The sequence below is a fragment of the Nicotiana sylvestris genome, chromosome 3 (genome assembly GCF_000393655.2).
Source record: "Nicotiana sylvestris chromosome 3, ASM39365v2, whole genome shotgun sequence".
Classification (NCBI taxonomy): domain Eukaryota; kingdom Viridiplantae; phylum Streptophyta; class Magnoliopsida; order Solanales; family Solanaceae; genus Nicotiana; species Nicotiana sylvestris.
In genome coordinates this window covers 203,861,474-203,884,147 of record NC_091059.1, presented here as the reverse complement: position 1 = coordinate 203,884,147, position 22,674 = coordinate 203,861,474, and the positions used below count along the sequence as shown (strand labels likewise).

Genomic DNA, 22,674 nt, shown 5'->3' with positions numbered 1-22,674 from the left:
GGCTCTAACATGACTTCGAGGGTGTGAAGGTCATATGATATCATCCCAATTCATTCATTTCAATCTTCTCTTTTCTTTCTTTTCTAGTACTTGCTTGCTCATTTTCCTTCCTTTTTTTTTTGCTAATTATCACTCTTTTCTTTCCTCTCATTTCTCACATCCCATAGTTTCACCTCTTTTTTCCCTTTTTTTCCTTTAATAAAATAAAAAAAATGATTCAATCGAACCCTATGTAGGTTGCCTACGTATCATGACGCCACATGAATCAGATCTTTACGTAGTTCAGGAAAATTGAGAATAGACTAAATAAACTAACGTTCTCTCTTTTTTTTTACCTTAATGACTAATCCGATGAGAAAAGAGAAATAAAAGAAGCAAAACCTTTTTGTTGAATTTTCTAGACTTAATGTTCTATATCTTATTCTAAACTCAATCTTAAACGAGCAGGAAAGATTTCGAACCAAGAAATAAAAAAGATAACAAAATGTTTTTGGTCAATCTCTTTGTTCTTTCATATTCATATGTCAAAATCTATTAAATTCTTATACCTTTTTTCGAATTTAAAATGGCAGTTTAATAATTTTAAAATTAAATAGAACAACATATCATTATTTATGTTTTAGATTGATTTTATGCTTAATTATTAAGTTCGGTTAACCTTGAAAGCGTACATCAATGAAAAATTATTGTTAGACGACTAAAAAAATAACTATCATATGTTACAAAAAAAATTCTCTCATAAGAATATTTTTACTAAATCATATATTTGTTAGTTTTTAATTTTTACTAAACATATATTCACTTATCAAAACTTTATCTATAATTTTAACGAAGTAATATTAAAATAATATTTATTTAACAAAAAAACCCGAAAAATCCAAAAAAAACCCAGCAAACCGAACCAATCCAAATTATAGCCCGTTTGGCCAAGCTGCAAAAATAAGCTTATTTTGAGAAGTGTTTTTTTTTTCAAAAGTACTTTTCTCAAAAGTACTTTTGGTGAGAAACAATTTGTGTTTGACTAATTAGTTTGAAAAGCATTTCTGAGTAGCAATTAGTGTTTGACCAAACTTTAAAAAACTGCTTCTAGGTGTAATTTTTCTCAAAAGTGCTTCTCAAAAAAGTGCTTTTGGAGAGAATCTACTTTTTTCTGCTTCTCCAAAACTGCTTCTGCTTCTCCTCAAAAGCAATTTTTTACCTTCCAAAAGCTTGGCCAAAAGTGTTTTTGGCAAAAAAAAAAAAATAACACTTTTGGCAAAAAATAAGCTTGGCCAAACAAGCTATTAATATAGTTGATTTGGTTTGTTTTTTTGTCAAAACTAAACCATTCTAATATGCAAAAATATAGGGTCAATTGTAGCATACGGCATATTTATGCATCTTTCACGTTTCACATATTCGTCCGATAAAGGGTTAAGTACGCCGTACGCGCCGCCAAAATTCAAATCTCCCGGCAACATGGGCCGAATCGGCGACGGAAGATACCCACCGGCGGAGCAACCTTCTCGGTCTTCCGCTTCAAAGAGAAGTAGAACTAGTCAATTCGACGTCGGTCAACACCGTAGCAAAAAGAAGCAAAGAGTAACAATACGTCAAACTGAGACTGAAACTGAAACCCTAACCCTGAATCATACTTCCACTTCTTATACCCGTACATATGCAACTTCCTCCACTTATTCGTACAATAGGCGCAAAGAAAAACGGCATAAAGGAAAATCAAAGAGGACGAGTGCAGAGGATAAGCGCAAGTGGGTTTATTCTACTCACGATGTTTCCCCATATCTAGGTTAGTTACGACTATGTAAGAAATTTCTTTTGTTACAATCCAAATATTTAATATTGTTTGTTTTCTTAATTTGGCAAGTGCATTGCCTTTTTTGTTTTGTCTGAATAGTCACCTTGGTTTTGCAGATAGAGTTGTTTTTATGTCGTATAATATACTAGGGGTAAAAAATGCAGCTAACCATGAGGATCTATACCACAATGTTGCTCCAAAGTATTTGGATTGGGACTACCGCAAGCGGCTTATTCGCAAGGAAATTAGAGAATATAATCCGGGTATAATGTGTTTCCAGGTAAGTTTTAATTTCAGAGTTTCTAACTTTCAGTATCTTTATTCATCAAAAAAGGAAGGGGGGGGGGGGGATGGAGCTGAGAATCTAAGAAATAAATAACATTGCAAATGAAATTATTGTTTCATTATCTTCTTAGAAAGAAAGAGTGCATTACTTGCTAAACACTTTGTGAAGATGTGCGGCCTTTTAGAGAAACTTACTTGTACTCGTATGCCCGCAGGAGGTTGATTGTTATGATGATTTAGATTATCTCCTCCAGAAAGAGGGCTTCAAAGGGGTTTATCAGGTGCATTATAATTATGGCTGAAATTCGTTAGGGATGGTTTGTATGTTGAACTTTTTTATCACATATTGAATCGAATGTGTCTTTTCTTTTCCCTTTACTAGGCTCGTACAGGTGATGCATGTGATGGTTGTGCGATATTTTGGAACAGAGAACTGTATGGCCTTGATTTTTTCTTAATTTCTTTTTGATTTTGCTGTTGCTTAGTAAGCTGTGGATTCTTCTTATGGGATATGAAGATCTACTGCTAAAAGCTTTGTTTTTCGCTTATCAATATTGGTTATTTTCTATGGAAATTGAAAACCTACTGCTTTGAGCTTTTCCTATTAGCTTATCCAATTTAATTCTACTCGCTCATATTACAAATATATATCTGGTTACAGATTTGACCTTCTGCACGAGGAGAGCATAGAATTCCAGAAGTTTGATCTACGCAATAATGTTTGCCAACTTTGTGTTTTCAAGGTAAACCTGCTATGCATTATATTTTAAATTAAAAAAGTCTATTTGGTTGTTTATGCTCTAAGTGTATTAGTATAACATTATCTCTTACTTCTAAATACTTCTTATGATCCTAATAATTACTTCTTATGATCCTAATAATTACTAAGTACTAACCTACTATAAGAAGGTTGCTTTAGATTGTTAGTAAATCAGTTGATCAAACAAAGCAATGTGCTGATATTTCAGAAATACATGCTGTTTCATGGATTTACCATCTCGTTGACACAACTTCGTGTTCAGCTTCCATGATATCAGACACACTAATTATTAAAAAAGAGGCTTCTGAATATCAGAGGTAAGTCTAGTGTCTCGCTCCCTTAGTCAACCCTCCCCCAAAATGCCCCATCCTTGCGAAAAAATAGCAGCGTGGCGTTATGACATGCATGCACTCTACCCAAGCTGCATATGTTATGAATAAAGGGATAGATGGGTTCGTCATTTGTTGTCTGTGCTTGAGATGGACGTTATAGGATACTTCTTTGATTGCCATGCAAGTCTTCCTTCTGTTTCCCCTGCACATTACAAGATGGTCGCAAAGAGTTAATTTTACTCTAATATTCAGCTGGAGCCTACTTTGATCTGTAGTTATTTGTATCAACTTTTCAGATGAACGTGAAGAACTCAAGTAAGGATATGGGTGCTTCAAATTCGGAGTAAGTTTGCTCTATTTTATCATCATTCTCATCATGTTGAACTTTTAAAAATTGCCAATTTTTGCATTATTTTGTGTAAGTTTTACCTCTTAATTCTTTTTAATCTGTTTGGTTATGGTTGTCCAAATTTTTGTGTAGGAGTATATCATCACGAAGCTTTGTGGTTGGCAATATTCATGTACTCTTCAACCCCAACCGTGGAGACATTAAGTTGGGGCAGGTATATATTTTCAGCAACAACTAACATTCAATTGTTTCATGGTAATAGCATTGTCACTAAAGACTTGATGGACCATCGCTTATCTGTAGTTTTTTTTTTCCTTTTATCTGCCGGCACCAATTTTCCATATCCCCCCCCCCCCCTCCAAAAAAAAAAAAAAAAAAAACTCTTCCTGCCAAGAACAAAAACCATCACATATCAATTGATTTGCTTGTGCGCCATGCCTGCATGGTATTTCTTCCAGAATGTTGTCTCTCTTCTAATGCTTGGGAAGTTAATAGCAAATTTCCATTTTGAGAAGTATGACATTATTGATCTCCTCTGCTGGAGTGAGGTCTAGCTTCAATTCATTCCTAGAAAGCTTCACATCCTTTATAGCAGTTTTACGTGATGCCTATTTACATGTGCCTTCTTAATAAAGGGTAGTGGTGTTACTGAGTTTGGTTCCAGGACCAACAATTTGCTCTAGACCTGCCTGGCGATATCTGCATCCCTTCTCTGCCCCTCGTACTTATGCAATACATTTTGCATAAACCTATGTTCAAAAGAAGTCCAGGTTTTGTACGCGTTTCATGTCCTATAACATCTCTTGTAGCATTCTTAATTAAGGCTTGCGTAGGACTAGCCTCGTTTATTTTGCTTCTTCTGGACTTTTTCACTTTCCAGGTGAAAATTAAAATTTTCTGAACTAAATCTTATACGGTTCGAAGGGTGATTTTGTAGTGATAAAGTTCCAGAGAACTAGGAATAACCAGTCAACTTGAAATGCGTCAAAGTCTTACCTAGACTTATTGGAAATAGACAATGTTCCTGTTGGTCAATCTTGAACTATGGAAAAAAAATTCAGTCAAAAACTTCTTATTTATCAGGGAATTTTTTAAATAACGTTGGTTAATGTTATAGGTTAGACTGTTTCTTGATCACTGCAACATAACATTTAATGTTATAGGTGAGACTGTTTCTTGAGAGTGCCCAAAGGCTATCACTAGAATGGGGTGATATACCAGTTGTGCTTGCTGGAGATCTTAATAGTATGCCCCAGGTAATTTAATTTACTTACTCTGAAACATTGGAAATGTTATATTGAATCTTGCAGGTCTAATTTTCTGTTTATTGTTGCTCAGAGTGCAATGTATCAGTTTTTGACTTCAAGTAAGGTGAGTCCTAGCTACACAACTTTGTGAGTTTTATGTTCTGCACATTGGTTTACCTTCTTCAAATTTAAATATTTTACTTTCTCTAAATCACTTTGCATTTGGAACAGTTGGACATCCAAATGCATGAACGGAAGCAAATTTCTGGCCAAATATATCCATTGCAAAATAGAAGCTTCAAGTCAAGGTTCTTTATGTGTTCTCTCTAATTTATGCACACCTAATAGATGCCTTACCAATTTCAAATGACCAATGGTTCTTAACTTTAACAATAAGTGGCTAATGTATCTTTCACTTGTTGAGTATTACTTGCTCATAAATGAAATGCTATAAGCGTTGAACAGCTTTATTTATAGATGGAGTGATGAGGAGCTAAGGCTTGCTACCGGGACAGGAGCTAGTCACCTGATACATCAATTACAGCTGCGCAGTGCCTATGCTGGAGTTCCTGTATGTTGTCTTCTTGCAAAATTTTCCCTGCTTATACTTTTTATTTATTTATTGAATCTCTGCCATTATTTAATTGATTGTGACATATATTTTCATTTGTTAAAATCTTTTTAAAAAGAAAAGAAAATGGGTATTGCCTAAACCTTGGATTCCATTAGCCTCTTCTGTTAAATTCTTTAATCAATTACTGTTAAAATTTAGAGCAGAAAGGTGTATTTCCCCTCGAGATTGAAAGTAAATAAAGGGTGGGGAAAAAAAAAGAGAATTGTCACAAGGTCAAAAGGTGGGGGAAACGGCAAACCATAACTGGAAAAAAGAAGAGCATGAAAAAGAAAAGCTGGGCAAAAGAGTTTCAGGCTATGATTTATGGTGGGGACAGACTCCTTTATCTTATTATTCTTCATGTTCTCTTTTTTTCATTCTTATTCTTCTCCTTTTGTTTTCTGTCCCCTCTTTTTCTTTCACTGTACACATGATTGGGGGGAGGGGGAGGGGGGAGGGGGGGGTTGTGTGAAGGCGGCGGGAGCAGTTTTTTCCCTGCTCTTGCTTACTTCTGTTGTCTTTTCACTATTGGTGGTGCTTTTGCGCTTCATCTTAGCAGTTTTCTGTAGAAATACAAATACATGCTCTAAATGAGCCCAAGTTGGAACCCCAAGTTAAATCTTTTTCTCTCCCAAAAGTTTTGTTATCTGCTTATTGTTTTGCCTTTAGCAAACAGGTTTCAGTTTTTAGAGCTTTAGTCCCATGTTTCTTATAGGTGATGTCTTCGTATTTTTAATATTTAGGGAAGCTCTGGAACCAGGGACAACTCTGGAGAACCCTTGGTGACATCATATCACTCCAAGTTTATGGGGACTGTTGACTATATATGGTACTCTTTACTTTAGAGAAGCAGTGGATAAACTTACCTGAAATTGAGAATTTCTTTCATATGTCAATGGTATTTTTTTTCTTTTAAAACATTGTGAGGTTCTACAGGCACACAACAGATTTTGTTCCAGTAAGAGTTCTTGATACCTTACCTATTGATGTTTTAAGCAGAACAAGAGGGCTTCCTAGTAAGGTATATTAAGCTATGACTACTATGGAAAACATTTAAGTGCTTTGTTTCTGAGGAGGATATGATATGTTGGAAGGTGCATTCTGAGAAGTTACAACAATGCTAAAACTTTCCCGTATCCTATGGCTGAACTTGGAAGATGGGGATGAGATCGCCATTTGCCCCTCTTTTTTTATTTTTTTATTATAGAGATCACCGTTTTTCCTAAAATCACCTTGACGAACCGTATATGTCGGCCATGCACAAGCTGCAGCAATTATATGGATGGCATTCTGCTAGTTTGCATTTACTCGTGGTTCATCAGTGTAACCAATTTACTAATTTGAGTGACTAACCAACACCGGTAAAATTTTAGTGAGTTCCTTTTACTGGAGAATAATCACTTAGTTTATAGCAGTGTCTGCAGAAGAAATGAATTAATAAGTTCATTATAGCTGATAATATAACCTGTACATCGGCAGGGACCTCTTACATGTTTGTGCACTACAAAATTAGTGCTACAAAATGTTCGGGGAAGAAAATGACTGGTCAGGGTATATTATCTCCCACGACTGATTTTGTTAAATACTAGTAACACTATAAGGCCATATCCTAATTCCTAAGTATTCTTCCTTTTCCCATGAAACTTGCTGGCAAGTTTCAGTTCACTCTTCTATAATATCATACTTTCTTGGAAGTTAGGGTTATGATTTCGCTGATATCCTATTTTAAGGATATGAGATCATGTTAAAAAAAAGATATGGGATCATGTAGACACTCCAGAAGTACTGATTTTTGCTAAGATTAAATTTTCCAATTTTTTTTTTTTTTTTGCATCACTAAGCATCATGGTATATTCAAGTTTATTTTTCCTGCAGAAATGGGGAAGTGATCATCTTGCTCTAGTTTGCGAACTGGCTTTTACTGATGGAGGCAGTGAGACTTGACCAGTCCTTCCCATCCAACTTCTTCCTAGAAGCATGAAATACCATGCGGCAGGCCGCAGGGTGACCTTGATGAAGTTATGCTGCAGTGGTGCTTGCACTTTGAAATGCAGCTCCGTGTATCCACTCAGCATCCAGACACTGCAACGATAAGCTTTTCAGTTCAGGTGCATGTAAGATCCTAGTGCAAACAAAGGAACTGAGGACAAGGAGGAACATAGTAAGTTGGACGCAAAGGATTTGCGAGGAGTGGAGACCTCTTATCCTAGTTCACAATCTTGTGATTCATCTAATCGTGGTTCTGAACGAATTTTGTTTCATATGGCAAGGTTTATGAACGAGGGAATCAGCTTTCTTAGTAATAGATATGAAATAAAATCATGACATGTGGTTCAAACAACTTTTTGTATGTTGTCTCTGTTCTGATGATCACAGGAAATATAAATGATTTTTCTCTTAGGGGTCGTTTGGTATGAGGTATAAGAAGGTATATGGGTGGTATAAAAATTTAATACCACCTTAATACTCTGTTTGGTTAGCAAACCAGGTTTAAGTTATCCCGGTGTTAATTTTAATACCGGGATAACTTTTAACTTATAGAGGGTGGGGTAATTAACACCGGTATAAATAACACCGGGATAACTTATAACTTATAGAGGGTGGGGTAATTAACACCGGTATAATTTATACCTTCTTCTTAGAAATTATGCAATTGTCTTTTTTAATACAACATACCAAACAATGAATAAACAACAATCCCATCATAGCTTATCTCAACATAACTTATACCGGCATAAGCCATATTCCAACCAAACGACCCCTTAAGGTTCTGTTCTAAATACACGGCTGGATGTCCTTATGTGACAGGGGTTGCAAGAGCATCAATCATTGATCCTACGGTTAGTAAGAAAATTGCTGCAATATGCATCAGGCTCATTAACAAAAAATTCCCTCAAATAACTGTGTCGGCACGGCACGGGCCACAAAATGTTGATTTGTTGACAAAAATATCCGGAGTGTGGATGGCTGGTGGGCGAAGTTGTGGATAGTATGCGAATACCACTCAAAATGTCGTCAAAGGACAGTGTCAGGTGAAACAAACCACAACTTCGTATTTGATGCCAGACCATGAGAAAAGTGTTGGTGATCAATTCCCTAAGATAACGAGCAACCAGAACAGTGTGGGAAATAACGGATGCTGGTGGTCAAATCATTTGAGACTCGAGTATTCATATTAGTGCTAATATTTGTGTTTTCTATGTGATTATTATAGTGATATGGACAGCGCAGTTTCACTCGAAGCAAACGGGTTTTGTTTCCGACAAAGAATGGATTATTCATTGTAACGAGATGCAACCTTAAAAAGAGAGATGAACGTTTATGTTGCGTTCAAATATCGAGTCAACTGCCAGTTTAAAAGAGCTGGAACATTTGAAACGTGTAAGCAAACCGAAATGCAAAAAGCTGCGAATTTTGAATCTTGGATTCTATAAAAGCGGAGCTTTAACATTTGAACCGAGTCAGTTACGCATCTCAGTAAACAGAATTAGAAAGTCAAAACTCAAAAGCTTGAAAGAACTTTAAAATAGAAGTTCGAAAATTTTCGGGACGACGACATTTCATTACATGTTGAACTAGTTTGTCACTTATCAATAATTACTAATTCTCTTTAATTCATCGGTTTATCTACGCAAGAAAGGGACGTTTCAATTCGTCAATTGGACTGAAATGGCAAATCAACCAAGTTAAAATTTTAAAAACTGATTTCCTAAATTTGACATTCGAATTTTTTAGGTGCTTTCAACACTCAAAAGTTGGAGAGTAAGACCATTCTTCGAATGCATAAGGAGCATGTTGTTGGGAATAAACTCCCACAGAAATAATATTCACGGTAATAAAAGCGAAATAATAATGTAGCACCGAGATACGGTAATTAACAAGAATAAAAGAGTAACAACGACACCAAGATTTTTACGTGGAAAACCCTTTTAATAAGGGAAAAAACCACGGCCCCGAGAGGAGCAACTGATATCACTATAGTAAGGAATTTTACACTTTGTAGGTCCGAGTAAAATACTCCAAAGGCCACTACAACACTCAAAAGAAATAACCCTCTTTTGATATTCCCACCTCACTACAATATCGCTCACTCTCTATTTTCCTCACAGACTATTTTCTTATACCCTGTCTGTGAAACCTCACTCTTTCTTTCTCTCTTTGTTGGTGTGAAGAAATGAGAGTTGAAGCTCTCCTTTTATAGCCAAAGCTTCACTCTCTAAAGCCTACAATATTTGACAATTTACACACACTTTTCACAATTCAACAAAGTTGGCTACCAAACCAAAGAAATTCAACAAGGTTGGCTACCAAACCAAACTAATTCAACAAGGTTGGCTACCAACCAAACCAAGTCAACAAGGTTGGCTACCAAACCAAAGAAAACTCTTATTAGGCACATGCCTAATACTTCTTCAATGAGATGGACATCATCAATCTCCCCCTCCAGTCTCATTCATCTAGAGGAGGTAGCACTGTCTTCTAGTTTGAGTGCATGCCGACAAGTTCTTTGCATAGCTCGAACTTGTTCCTTGGTACCACCTTGGTCAGCATATCTGCGGGATTCTCACTTGTAGAAATCTTCAAGACTTTTAGAGATTCATCATCTACCATTTCTCGAATCCAATGATATCTCACATCAATGTGTTTGGTCCTTGCATGGTACATAGAGTTCTTGCTAAGGTCTATTGCACTTTGACTGTCACAATAGACGACATACTCCTTCTGATGCAATCCAAGCTCTTGAAGGAATCGCTTGAGCCATATCATCTCCTTGCCAGTTTCTGTAGCGGCAATGTACTCTGCTTCAGTTGTTGAAAGTGCAACGCACTTCTGCAACTTAGACTGCCATGATATAGCTCCCCCTGAAAATGTAAATAAATATCCAGTAGTAGATTTTCTGTTGTCAATGTCACCTGCCATATCAGCATCTGTATAGCCCTTCAAGATTGGATCAGATCCTCCAAAGCACAAACAATCTCCCGTGGTACCTCTCAGGTACCTGAGTATCCACTTGACTGCTTCCCAATGTTCCTTTCCAGGATTTTCAAGAAACCTGCTGACAACACCAACTGCGTGAGCAATATCAGGTCTAGTACATACCATTGCATACATCAAGCTTCCGACTGCTGAAGAATAAGGAACTTTAGCCATGTTCCCTTTCTCTTCCACTGTTGTAGGACACATCTTTTTACTCAACTTTAGATGACCAGCAAGAGGTGTGCTGACTGGCTTAGCATTCTTCATGTTGAAGCGTTCTAGTACACGTTCAATGTACTTCTCCTGAGATAGCCACAACTTTCTACTTGTTCTCTCTCGAACTATCTTCATCCCTAGAATTTGTTGTGCTGGGCCCAAGTCCTTCATATCAAATGACTTGGACAGATCTCCTTTCAACTTTGCTATCAACCCCTTGTCTTTTCCTACAATTAACATGTCATCCACATACAACAACAATATAATAAAGTTATTCTCAGAAAATCTTTTGAAGTATACACATGGATCAGAATAGGTCTTTAGGTATGTTTGACTTTTCATGAATGAGTCAAACTTCATGTACCACTGCCTTGGTGCCTGCTTCAATCCATAAAGACTCTTATTCAATTTGCACACCATGTGTTTCTTTCCAGCTACTTCAAATCCTTCTGGTTGCTCCATATAAATCTCCTCTTCCAAATCTCCATGAAGAAATGCAGTTTTCACATCCAACTGCTCCACTTCAAGATCTAGGCTAGCTGCTAAGCTCAAAATTGTTCGAATAGAAGTCATTTTGACAACAGGTGAGAAAATTTCGTCAAAATCAATACCTTTCTTTTGTTCGAAGCCTTTAACCACCAATCGAGCTTTGTATCTGACCAGCTTGCCATTTCCATCTTTCTTGAGTTTAAAGACCCATTTGCATTTGAGTGGTCTTTTACCCTTTGGAAGTTCAACCAGCTTGTATGTGCCATTTTTCTGTAGAGATTCCATCTCTTCTTGCATAGCTTTCATCCACTGGTTCTTTTCTGGATGGGACAACACCTCCTTAAAACTTTTTGGCTCCCCCTCATCACTGATGAGGACATACTCTGTGAAAGGATACCTGCATGACTCTACCCTTGGCCTCTCTGATCTCCTCAGAGGTTGAGGTTGTTCTTCTCCCTGAGTAGGGTGCTTCACTTCCTCGACACCTTCATCAAGTTGCTCCCCTGCTCGATAACCTCACCAGGTTGCTCCCCCTGTTCGGCAACCTTGTCGGTCGTACTTTCTGCACTTGTGGGATTGTTAGAAGTAGAATGAATAGTAAAAGGTTAGGAATTATACCATTTGTAAGCACGTGATTTTTGCCCTATATGAGAAATACTCCCAGAAAATGCAAAATAAAATAATTTTCCTTGGTGTGCAATTTTGAGTATTTTTGTGATATTTTTGGATAATTATTGGTATTTGTCTGTGTTTGCTTATTTGTTAAATTAATAAAAAATATAAAAATATGTCGCATTTTGCATGTAGGATTTCATTCTACAATTGTTAGTAATTAAATTAGTTTTACAAAAATTAAAAATTACAAAAATAGGCATCTTTTGCATTTTTAGCATTTAATGTCCAAATGAACAATTTTATGCTTAATTATTACTTAATTGTGCGTTAATTGTTATTGGGAGTTAATTTGCGCTTTTATAACTTAATTTAGTTCTTAATAATAATTTAAGTATTATTATAATTTAGTTTTAGAAAATAAAAGAAGAAAAGAGAACAAAAATACAAAGAAAAATCGGATTGGGCCACTTCTTCAAAATTCAACCCCAGGCCCAAACATTTGTCCAACCTTCTCCATGACCCAGTCCATCTCAACATGGGTCGACCCGGTCCGCCCCATTAACCCAATCCATAACCCAATACCCCTATCTTACATTTCAAAGACACAAAACAAAAAAAAAAGAAAGAACAAAAAACCCTAAAAAAGGGACCTAAACCATCCGCCCCCATTTTTGGGTTTCTTCTTCTCCAAAACACCAAACACCCCAAGCCATCCATGGCTACCTCCCCTTCCGCACGAGCAGCTCCCATGGCTGCCTCCCTATCAACAACACACGCACCACACAAGCTCCACCTCCCTCGCGTCCAAGCAAACTCCGCGACTGCTGCATCGACGTCAAGCTCGGGTGTGAAGCTCGGCGTCCATGGCAGTCTTTGCCCCCGACCTCGTTCCAGCTTCATCGTTCATGGCTGAGTTGCATGTGTTTACTTGGACGCGAGTTGCATCTGTTCCAGCTCGTCGTCCATGGTTTCTTCACGAGCGAACGCACCCAGCTGCTCCTGTTTCGCGTCATCCATGGCTGCCGTAGCTGCTCCTTCTGCTTTTAGCTTTCGTCGTCCAGTCCCCCCCGCTGCTGTTTCTTCACGTTCCAAGCTCGAGCTAGTCGTCCAAACTCAGTCAGCTGCCTCGTTCCTCCACTTCTGCCGCGACAGCTGCTGCTGCTGCTCCGGCGCGGCTTCAGTCGACTTCTTAGATTTGTTTGTCGTCGTTTGGTTGAGCTTTGGTCGAGGGTCGCCGAAACAGTCCGTATGTATGATTGTTCGATTCGGTTAGTAGATTTCTGAGTTTTATTTTGTCCGTACTTTGTTTTGATATTTTCGAATCTAAAATCGGCAAATGTTTGTTTTGTTTATCGTTTGAATTAATTTTTAGTTCATGTTCATGTGTTGTTTGTTAAATTAATTTTTCAGATTCCAAATGAAAGATTAATTAATTATTTTTCATGTTTATTTCATGTTCGTACTGTTGTTCAAGTGAATATTTGTTGTTGTTTAAGTGAATATTTGTTAGTTTAATGTTTGATAGATTCAAATTGAAATTTAATTAATTATTTCTTCAATTTGTTTCATGTTGTTATGAATTTTCCAGAAAATGTTAATGTTGTTTGAATCGTTAGAATCCGTCATGTTTGTTGCTTAAAAAACAGATTTAATTCATGTTCATCTTTGTTTGAAGTTCATGTTTAAATCCAGTGATTTAATGTGAGTTTATGTTTGTTTGTGATTTGTTGATTTAATTTGAATCATGCATATTGTTGTTGGTATTGTTGTATCTTTGTTCATCCATTGATGATCTAAATTAACCAGGATTGGTTCCCGATATGGTTGATTTATTTCCATTAATTTGGAGTTTGTGTTGTTCATCATGTTCATATGATTTGTTGTTGAAGATTGTTGAGAAATTGGTCATCTTGACTATATTTTGGTCAAGTTATGATTTAATTGATTGTTTAGAGCAGAGGGGTAATTTGGTAAATTGCAGTGCATTCGGGGGTAGATTTGTAATTGCAATAAGGTCGGAGGGGTAGTTTGGTAATTGAACATTATTTTGATTCTTTATGTTAAGCATGGGGGACAAATATAATGGGGTGGGGTTTTTGATGTACTTGTTTAATATAATGGGGGACAAGACAAAACATAATGGGGAGGAATCTTGCACTTGTTTAATGTAGGCATGGGGGACAAAGTTTTAAAATAAAGAAGACATTTGATAGTGGGACAAAGCATGCCATTGGGGGAATAATTTGGGGGTTGAGAATTGAAGACTTGTCTTGCTATATATAGAGTCATTCTTGACATTAAAGGGGAGACTTGAGAGTTTTAAGGGAGATTTTTTGGGGGGAGAGAAAAAGAGTTGAATATTATTGAGAGGATTTTTAGAGAGAGTTGACTGATTTCTTTTGACACTTGAGAGTTGACATACTTTTATACTGGGAGAGAGTTTGTGATAGTAAAAGAGAAAGACAATTTGAACTTTCACTCGAACAATTCTGTTTGCTTTTCTTCGAGTGTCATTCAAAAGTCAGAAACTACTGCATCTCGTATCTTTTCTCTCTTCTGCTTTGACTGCGATTGTACTTTTGCACTGCTGAGTTTTCAATCTGTTACTGGGTTATTCTACTGGTTTTTACTGGTTTTGCGGTGTTGCTGAACCTGCTGTTGCCGCGTTATTACTGTCGCTGACTCCTACTTCTTTTGTTCTTGTACTGCTGTTTCCAGGTACACATTTGTACAATCTCGGCTTGAAGCAAAAAATGAAATATTAATCAGGCTTTGTTCCTGTTGAATCCGAACTGTTTAGATTTGTTGTTTGAATATAATTTTCCTTTCTTTATATAAAAATGTAGTCGATTTATTAATAAGTAATGGATTGCATATGTATAACTTCTTCATCTAATAATGTTAGTTGAATTAATCTGTTTTTGATATTATTGTGTATCTATCTCATGCTCTAGTATTAGTAAATAATAGAATGTAGAATTAAAGCAGTTTTTCCTTGTACAAACGCGATCGCAATTTTCCGTTCACATTAGTCGTAACTTAATAAATAAGTTACGTTTTTCAGCATGTAAATAATTAAGAAATTTTCTTTTATTTTAGAGATGAACTTAATAGAAAATATAGTCACTGTAGGTTTATCCTTTTAAATAAAAATGAGACGAGCCTCGACAAACAAAAATGCACAAGCTGCGGGGCCCTCTAAATGTATATATTAAAATACTTAGAATTCGGGACAGGCCGTTTAGCGAATTTTACGGCCTTCCCAAAATAACAATACGCTAGTTGCTTTAGGCGCACCTTTAATAATTTAACCTTCTTAAACACGGGTGCACATTGATGTGACCCAAATCCAAATCTCAACGGAGTCAAAATGTGTTGACGATCACGGGTGCATTGATTGTGACGTGGTTCGAGATGCATTTTCACGACGTTGCAATTCTATAAAAACAAAAGATAATAATAAAAGCGGTTTTAAACTTAATAAAAGCACATAAGTCACAACATGTATTTAAATCAGATATTTAGCCATTATAACAATTTAAGCGACCGTGCTAGAACCACGGGATTCGAGGGTGCCTAACACCTTCCCTCGGGTCAACAGAATTCCTTACTTAGAATTTCTGGTTCGCAGACTTCATTTGGAAAAGTCGAAAATTTCCTCGATTTGGGATTCAAGATAAACCGGTGACTTGGGACACCAAAAGCCAAACCTTTCCCAAGTGGCGACTCTGAATTAAATAAATAATCCCATTTCGAATATTGTCACTTAAATTGGAAAAACTCCCCTCGCGCATTTAACCCTTCGGGGCGGGCGCGCAAAAAGGAGGTGTGACAGCTCTGGCGACTCAGCTGGGGAAGAAACCCAGAACCACTGGTTCAGGGTTCAAGAATTCGAGCTTAGAATAATTGTTATATTTGGCTTTATTATCTGATCTTTATTACATGTTTTTGCATAACGTGCTAAATGTTGTCTTTTACCGCTTTGATATTATCTGAACTGTATATAAACTGTGCCGAAACCCTTCTCTTCTTACCTCCGGGGAGAAGCTCGCTGGTCGAGACTCCCTATTCTGTTAGTGTCAATACCTGAAATAAGAAAGAGGTCGGACAAGTTACAAAGCCGGACGATCTCGCGGGTCCCCGGTACGTAGCCCCCTCCTCGACTCGAGTTGTCCGCTCGGGTACACAGTCTAGAACAAATACCCAGGTTACGAACCTAGAATAACTTGACTTCATGCCGGATCCCTAGTAGGAACGCTTATTTGCATCATGTTGCATTTGACTTAGGGGACTCAACACAGGGGTTGGGTCCGTCTAGGACTAGCAACCTGAAATGAAAAGACCATCCTGTTGCATCCTATTTGTTTCCGTGCATTTATTTGTCTCGGACATGCATGCTGCCTGACTTTGGAGTATTTGAAAAATATAAACAAAAAAAAATAATAAAAAAAAAATAACAGTGTATAAGGCTAATTTTCTACTTTGAAAAATAGCAATGCCCAATTACTGTCAAAACTCTGCCGAAATTTTGCGATAATAAAAGGGGAAAATGTTTTATTTACTAAGAAAAAGAAAAACAAAAAGATAGAAAAATAGTCTTTTATTTTTGGGAAGTTGTTTGTTGAAAAATAAAAGGAAAGAATTTTGTTCTAAATTAATTCGGTTAATTTGACCGAACTACGCGGGTCTGATTCTCACCGGATGTGAGATACGTAGGCAAACCTCATCGGTTCCGGCCCCAATTTTCAAAAATCCAAAAAAATATATTTTTCTTTAGTTCTTTCTTTATAAATGTTTCTTTAGAAAATACAAAAAAAAAGAAATAAAAAATAATATAGAAGTTTTCTTTAAACTCAAATAAAAAAATAAAATAAAAAATAAAAAAAATAAATAGTCTCCTTCTTTCTGAAGTCTTTCATATGAAAAAATGAATTAAGAATTAAAAAGCAGCAACAAAAATCCAAAAAAAAATACTCTTTGCTTTTTAGTCTCTTTTTTGTAAAATGTCCAAAAAACAATATTTGAAAAATTGAATTTCAAAATATTAGGATTTTTCTTTAGAAGTGCTTTTGTAAATAAATAAAACTCAGAATTCCACATCATTTTCTTAAAAGTCCCTCTTTCAAAATTTAAGAGGCAACATCATATACATTCTTTCTCCCGTAGAAAAGGTAAAACAAACAAAAAAAAATCAACCAAACACATTTTCTTTTTGTTTAAAAAAAATAATAAAGAAAAAAAAACATTTCCAAAGTTCAAGTCAAAAACAAATAAATTTTTAGAAGTCTTTCTTTAAAAAAAAATAAAACAAAAATCAAAATAAACAAAATTTTCTTTCTTCTTTTAAAGCATTTCTTTCAAAAATTCCAAAAAAAGGGTTAGTCTAGTTACTCCATTTCCGATGCCCGAACTACGCCGGTTTGATTCTCACCGGATGTGAGATACGTAGGCAACCCTCATCGGGTCCAACCCCACTTTTTGCTAAAATAACCAAAAATCAATAAATAAATAAAAATGTGTCAAATTTTAAATTTTGCCATAAATAAGTTGGGTGGTGTCCAACCTTCCCTTTTGCTAAAAATAGCCAAAAATATATGTCAAATTTTAAATCTGTCATAAATAAGTCGGGTGATGTTGTTTTGTCATAAATAGCCGAATGTTCCCGAAAGGGACGCCGGAAGGCTGACTTTGCATAAACAGCCACCTTTGAGTCATTTTTTAAGGTTTGGTCCAGTTAACTCACACAGCCTTAAAATCTTCGTCACCGAGGCGTTGAAAAGCCGTGTTGGCAATATTGAGTTTTCTAATTTGAAAAACGATAAAAAGAGTCATAAATAAGTCAGGTGATGCTGTTTTGTCATAAATAGCCGAATGTTCCCGAAAGGGACGCCGGAAGGCTGACTTTGCATAAACAGCCACCTTTGGGTCATTTTTTAAGGTTTGGTCCAGTTGACCCACACAACCTTAAAATCTTCGTCACCGAGGCGTTGAAAGGTCGTGTTGGCAATATTGAGTTTTCTAATTTGAAAAAAAAACGATAAAAAGAGTCATAAATAAGTCAGGTGATGCTGTTTTGTCATAAATAGCCGAATATTCCCGAAAGGGACGCTGGAAGGCTGACTTTGCATAAACAGCCACATTTGGGTCTTGTTTAGTATTTTTTATCCAGTTGACCCACACAACCTTAAAAACCTTCGCCCCGAGGCGCTGAAGGGCCGTGTTTGCAACACCAGGTTTTTATTGTAATTTGAAAAAAAAAAACAAAAAAAAAAAAAAAAACAAAGAGTCAGCGGTCGGGTGAATACCGTTTGAATTTTGTCATAATAAGCCGAACCAGCTTCGGTCGCGTCTTAAACCGTTCTTGCCGAAGTAGCCTTAGAGTATCTTTTAGTTGTCGAAAGGTTATTTTCGTAAAAGAACGGACAAGTTTGTAAAATGATCCTCCCCGGCCTCAAAATTCATGTGAAATTTGGAAGGGGCCACGTTTGCAAAAAATAACCGTTCGGTTGCATTTTGTGAGTGTTGAAACCCAATTTTTTTATTATGAAGAAAAAAATGTTTCATTGCTTTTACCTTTCATTCGGCCCGAACTACGCAAGATCTGATTCATGCGGGGTCATGATACGTAGGCAATCTCCATCGGATTCGATCATAGCTATAAAATAAATTGAGAAAAAAAAACAAACTGAAAGAAAAGGAAAAAGAAAATCGAGTGAAAAAGAAAATAAAAAAAAAACAAAAAGGAAAAAAGAAAAAAAAAGTGCAAAAAATAAAAGAGCGGCACAAACAAGATCAAGAGTGACTAAAGAGAGGCAAGAATAAAAGAAAAGAGGTACATAGTGAAGAGGGCTAGTTTAGGATCGGGATGAAACATGCAACCCGTTCAAACACATGGTAAAAGCGTTTAACTGTTTAGGTGCATTGCATCCCATCTTGCGATTTCCTATATGTTAAATGCTTCAAAACTAACAAGGTTGTGTGTGTGAGTAAATTAGCCAGGTTCTGTTCAGGTGATTGGTTTTGTTGGTATGCAGTGATGAGCAGCCTCGCACGCGCCACAACATTATACACAAAACTGAGCTCCACCTCCCAGAAACGCCCATCCTTACCAAGCTCCATATAGTCCCCCAATCAAATGTTCATCAGTACAATCCTCACCCAAGAGAGTCTTTCAAAAGGAATCAGTTCACCTCTATTGGTGAATCATACTCAGGCTTGTTCCAAAAGCTAGTCAGGCGAAGTCTGCTGCAGCCAGTGGCCCCAAATCGGCCAAACACCGAGTCACCCCTCCCCGCGTCGAGCTAATACTAGATGTGAATGCCACTCTGGAGCAGTGGGGCACGGTACAAAGGACTGTTGGTCATTGGACCCTCAAAATGGCAGTTGAAGACTTGATTGAAGCTGAAAGAATCGTTCACCGGGACGAAAAGGTTCCTAACATAATGAACATTCCCCTGCCTACTCTCACAAATGAGCCAATAGATGGAATGATCCGTGAAGCTGAGGAATTTGATCCGGCACTGAAGGCTATTGCAGCCATTGCCGAGACAGAAGAAAGGCCAAAAAACGATTGTCAAGCCTGAAAGTTCCCCATCAGACGGGAGTCTCGGTAGCCAGTCTTGCTATCCTTTCTGCATCTGGATTATCTCAGGGTGTGATCCGGATGTTTTACTTTATTGTCTTACTTTCCAATGTAAACCCTTCTATCTTCAAAAATTAAAAAAAAAAACAAAAAACAAAAAAAAAAAAAATCAAATGAAATTGATATTTCATTTTCCTGGAATGTCTCTTTTCTTAAATCTTGTCAATTTTCTCATTCTTTTTTAGTTCTGTTAAATGCAGATTTCAATAATATGACATGCTTGCGGACTTCATGCCCGGATCTTAAAACTCTGTCAGACCTCGAAATAATGAATCAAGAATTGGGTCGCAATGAAGAATAGCTTAAGGAAACAAGACAAAGAGTTGGAACAACTGAAGGAAAATTGATTCCCGAAATTGGAAAGGTCCATACATTACAACAAGAGTACTGCCAAAAAAAGAGTGCGTTGTACTTGGGACACATCGAAGGAAATGTCCTTGAAATAACTGTCAATGCAAATGCAGTCAAAAGGTACTATGTTGGATCCTTTATATAATAAAATCTTTTCCGGTTGAGATGACGAAGGCTTTCATTCTCGCTACCCAAACACTATCAACCCTTTGCAAAACCCATTTGAGCTGGTTACTCTTCTTTGATTACCCTCTTTGGAACCTGAAAATATTATTGAAAATAAAATGAAAAAAAAAATTGAAATGAAAAGAAAAATGAAAAAAAAGAAGAAGAAAGAATTGGAAAAATAAGAAAATATATATACAAAAAAAAAGAGCAAATCAGAAAAAAAAAGAGAAAAAAATCCAAAAACAAAAGTTGTCTGAACTACGTTTGACTTGATTCCGAAAGGATACGTAGGCAACCTCTCCTTGGGGTTCAGTCACACCAAAACTAAAATCCAAGAAGTCCCCCAAAAGTGAAACTGGGGCAGAAGTTATAATGGTTTGGCAATGATCCCGCCCAAAAGGTTCCAAAGTTGTAGTTCAATCCAAATTCTTTTCACTCCAAACCTTGTTCAAGTCCTTCTGATCAATCGGCAAAGCGGTTCAAAATGGGAGGATGGATTTATTTTGGTCTGATACAACAAAATGAGAAGAATAAAATGAGAGAGTCTTATTGGTGAAAACCCACACGGGCACCGTAAGGCGACGGTAAGCAGAGAAAATCAAATGAGAAGTCTTGTTAGTGAACACCCACACGGGCACTATAAGGAGATGGTAAGAAATGAAATGAAAATGCCAGCTCGTGAAAACCCGCAAAGGGCGCCCATTATCGAAAATGAGATCCTCACAACCACCGTCATCAACAGAGTCCTAGCAAGGTTCCTCGGTATTCAAGGCAAAGTTGTGATAAATTTTTGGGAGTCAGACGGTTTACACAGATCAGGCATCCAGTCCAAAAGGCATGTCATGTTCATTGAAGTCCGCATGTACTCCGGATAAGTCCTTCTCTCCTTTCCCCGAAAGGGACACTTCTAGTTTTAAACTCATTCTCCATTCAATTATTTGTTTCTCTTTGAATCCCTTTTGGTCTAACACTGTTCCAAAACCAAGACAAAGAAAGGATGGCAAGACTGATTTACAGGGCTTTCGTTGGATACACGCTAATGTGCAAAGGGCACCCAGCCTCAGCAGGGGGCATCAAGACGACCTCGACTGGCCATGTCAGCCTATAAAGGCGATTGAAGTTGAAAGGTTTGAGTTTCACATGGTTAATCGCTTCCACGAAAAAAGAAAAAAAAAATCCCCACAAAGCCTCCCCTTGTAAAAATTCCCCAGCAAGCTTGCCCCAACAAATCCCCAGCAAGTCCGTTCTGTACAAATCCCCACAGAGTCTCCCCTTGTACAATCCCCCACAGAGTCTCCCCAATATAAAATAAAATAAAAAAAATAATAATAATAAAAAAAATCCCCGTTGGAATTTCCCCAGCACATCCCCAATGAGTCCCTTTGTAAAAATTCCCCAACAAGCTTACCCCAACAAATCCTAGAAAGCCCGCTTTGAAACAAATCCCCAGCATGCCCCGTTGTACAAAAATCCACACAAAGAATCCACTTTGTAAATATTCCCCCACAGAGCTTCCTTTTGTACAAACCCCCACAGAGTATCCCCAATAAAATCCCCGTTGAGAATCTCCAAGCAAGATGGGACACAAAAAAAAGAGAAAAAAAGAGCCTTACGAGGCAAATCATCACAGAATCTGGAAATACAAGCCTGAGCAGTCTAAAGGGTTTCGACATATGAATCAAATCAATGGCGGGACTTTGCAACAGAAATGAAGACGCAACAAAGCAACCGGGAACGATCAAGGTCACCTAACCGACCGTCATTTCCAAACTAACAATTGTTCTTTGTCTGAAAAGTTGAAACAGGTATAATCCAAGACAACCGTGCAAGAAGCAGGTGTCGCCCAAAGAAGAAGGTACATGGGTACAAGAAATATCTTGGCAATAAGGAACTCACTCGAAAGGTAAGTTTCCACGAGACTCCCTTTTATCTTCTACTAAAACAAGAAAATCCAAAAAAAAAGGTTAGCTAGCATTCTCGAACTTTACCCCCAACCAGTCAGCATTAGGGTTTTTAAACCCTAAACTGAACTTTTTTCAGCCAGCATTAGGGTTTTAAACCCTAAACTGAGCTTTTCCATGCAGTCAGCATTAGGGTTTTAAACCCTAAACTGGCCTTTTTCCTTTAATCAGCATTAGGGTTTTAAACCCTAACTGAAATTTTTTCCATTCAGCCAGCATTAGGGTTTTAAACCCTAAACTGAGCTTTTCCATGCAGTCAGCATTAGAGTTTTAAACCCTAAACTGACCTTTTTCCTTTAATCAGCATTAAGGTTTTAAACCCTAAACTGAACTTTTTCCATTCAGCCAGCATTAGGGTTTTAAACCCTAAACTGAGCTTTTCCATTTAGTCAGCATTAGGGTTTTAAACCCTAAACTGACCTTTTTCCTTTAATCAGCATTAGGGTTTTAAACCCTAAACTGAACTTTTTCCTTTCAGTCAGCATTAGGGTTTTAAACCCTAAACTGAACTTTTCCATTTAGTCAGCATTAGGGTTTTAAACCCTAAACTGAACTTTTTCCTTTCAGCCAGCATTAGGGTTTTAAACCCTAAACTGAGCTTTTCCATGCAATCAGCATTAGGGTTTTAAACCCTAAACTGAATTTTCCCTTCAGTCAGCATTAGGGTTTTAAACCCTAAACTGAACTTTTCCTTTAGTCAGCATTAGGGTTTTAAACCCTAAACTGAACTTTTTCCCTTTAGTCAACATTAGGGTTTTAAACCCTAAACTGAACTTTTTCCATTCAGCCAGCATTAGGGTTTTAAACCCTAAACTGAGCTTTTCCATGCAATCAACATTAGGGTTTTAAACCCTAAACTGAACTTTTTCCATTC

At 37.1% G+C, this 22,674-nt stretch overlaps 1 protein-coding gene across 4 annotated transcripts; it reads left to right on the top strand.

Moving 5' to 3' along the window:
• The first annotated feature begins 1,336 nt into the window (after positions 1 to 1,336).
• LOC104221852 (carbon catabolite repressor protein 4 homolog 5-like) lies at positions 1,337 to 7,781 on the top strand. 4 transcript variants are annotated; one of them, XM_070171386.1, is made up of 14 exons: positions 1,338 to 1,786; positions 1,912 to 2,075; positions 2,296 to 2,361; positions 2,463 to 2,515; positions 2,742 to 2,823; positions 3,469 to 3,515; positions 3,654 to 3,735; positions 4,685 to 4,777; positions 4,860 to 4,892; positions 5,000 to 5,076; positions 5,234 to 5,339; positions 6,125 to 6,210; positions 6,318 to 6,402; positions 7,257 to 7,463. In XM_070171386.1, exons 1-14 carry the CDS (start codon positions 1,375 to 1,377, stop codon positions 7,323 to 7,325), a joined length of 1,455 nt encoding a protein of 484 aa, XP_070027487.1. In that variant the 5' UTR covers positions 1,338 to 1,374; the 3' UTR covers positions 7,326 to 7,463. The 4 variants fall into 4 exon arrangements, with proteins under 4 accessions (XP_070027490.1, XP_070027487.1, XP_070027489.1 ...); XM_070171387.1 differs by having other exon boundaries at positions 1,339 to 1,786; positions 5,246 to 5,339; positions 7,257 to 7,781; XM_070171388.1 differs by lacking the exon at positions 6,318 to 6,402 and having other exon boundaries at positions 7,257 to 7,388.
• Positions 7,782 to 22,674: the final 14,893 nt, after the last annotated feature.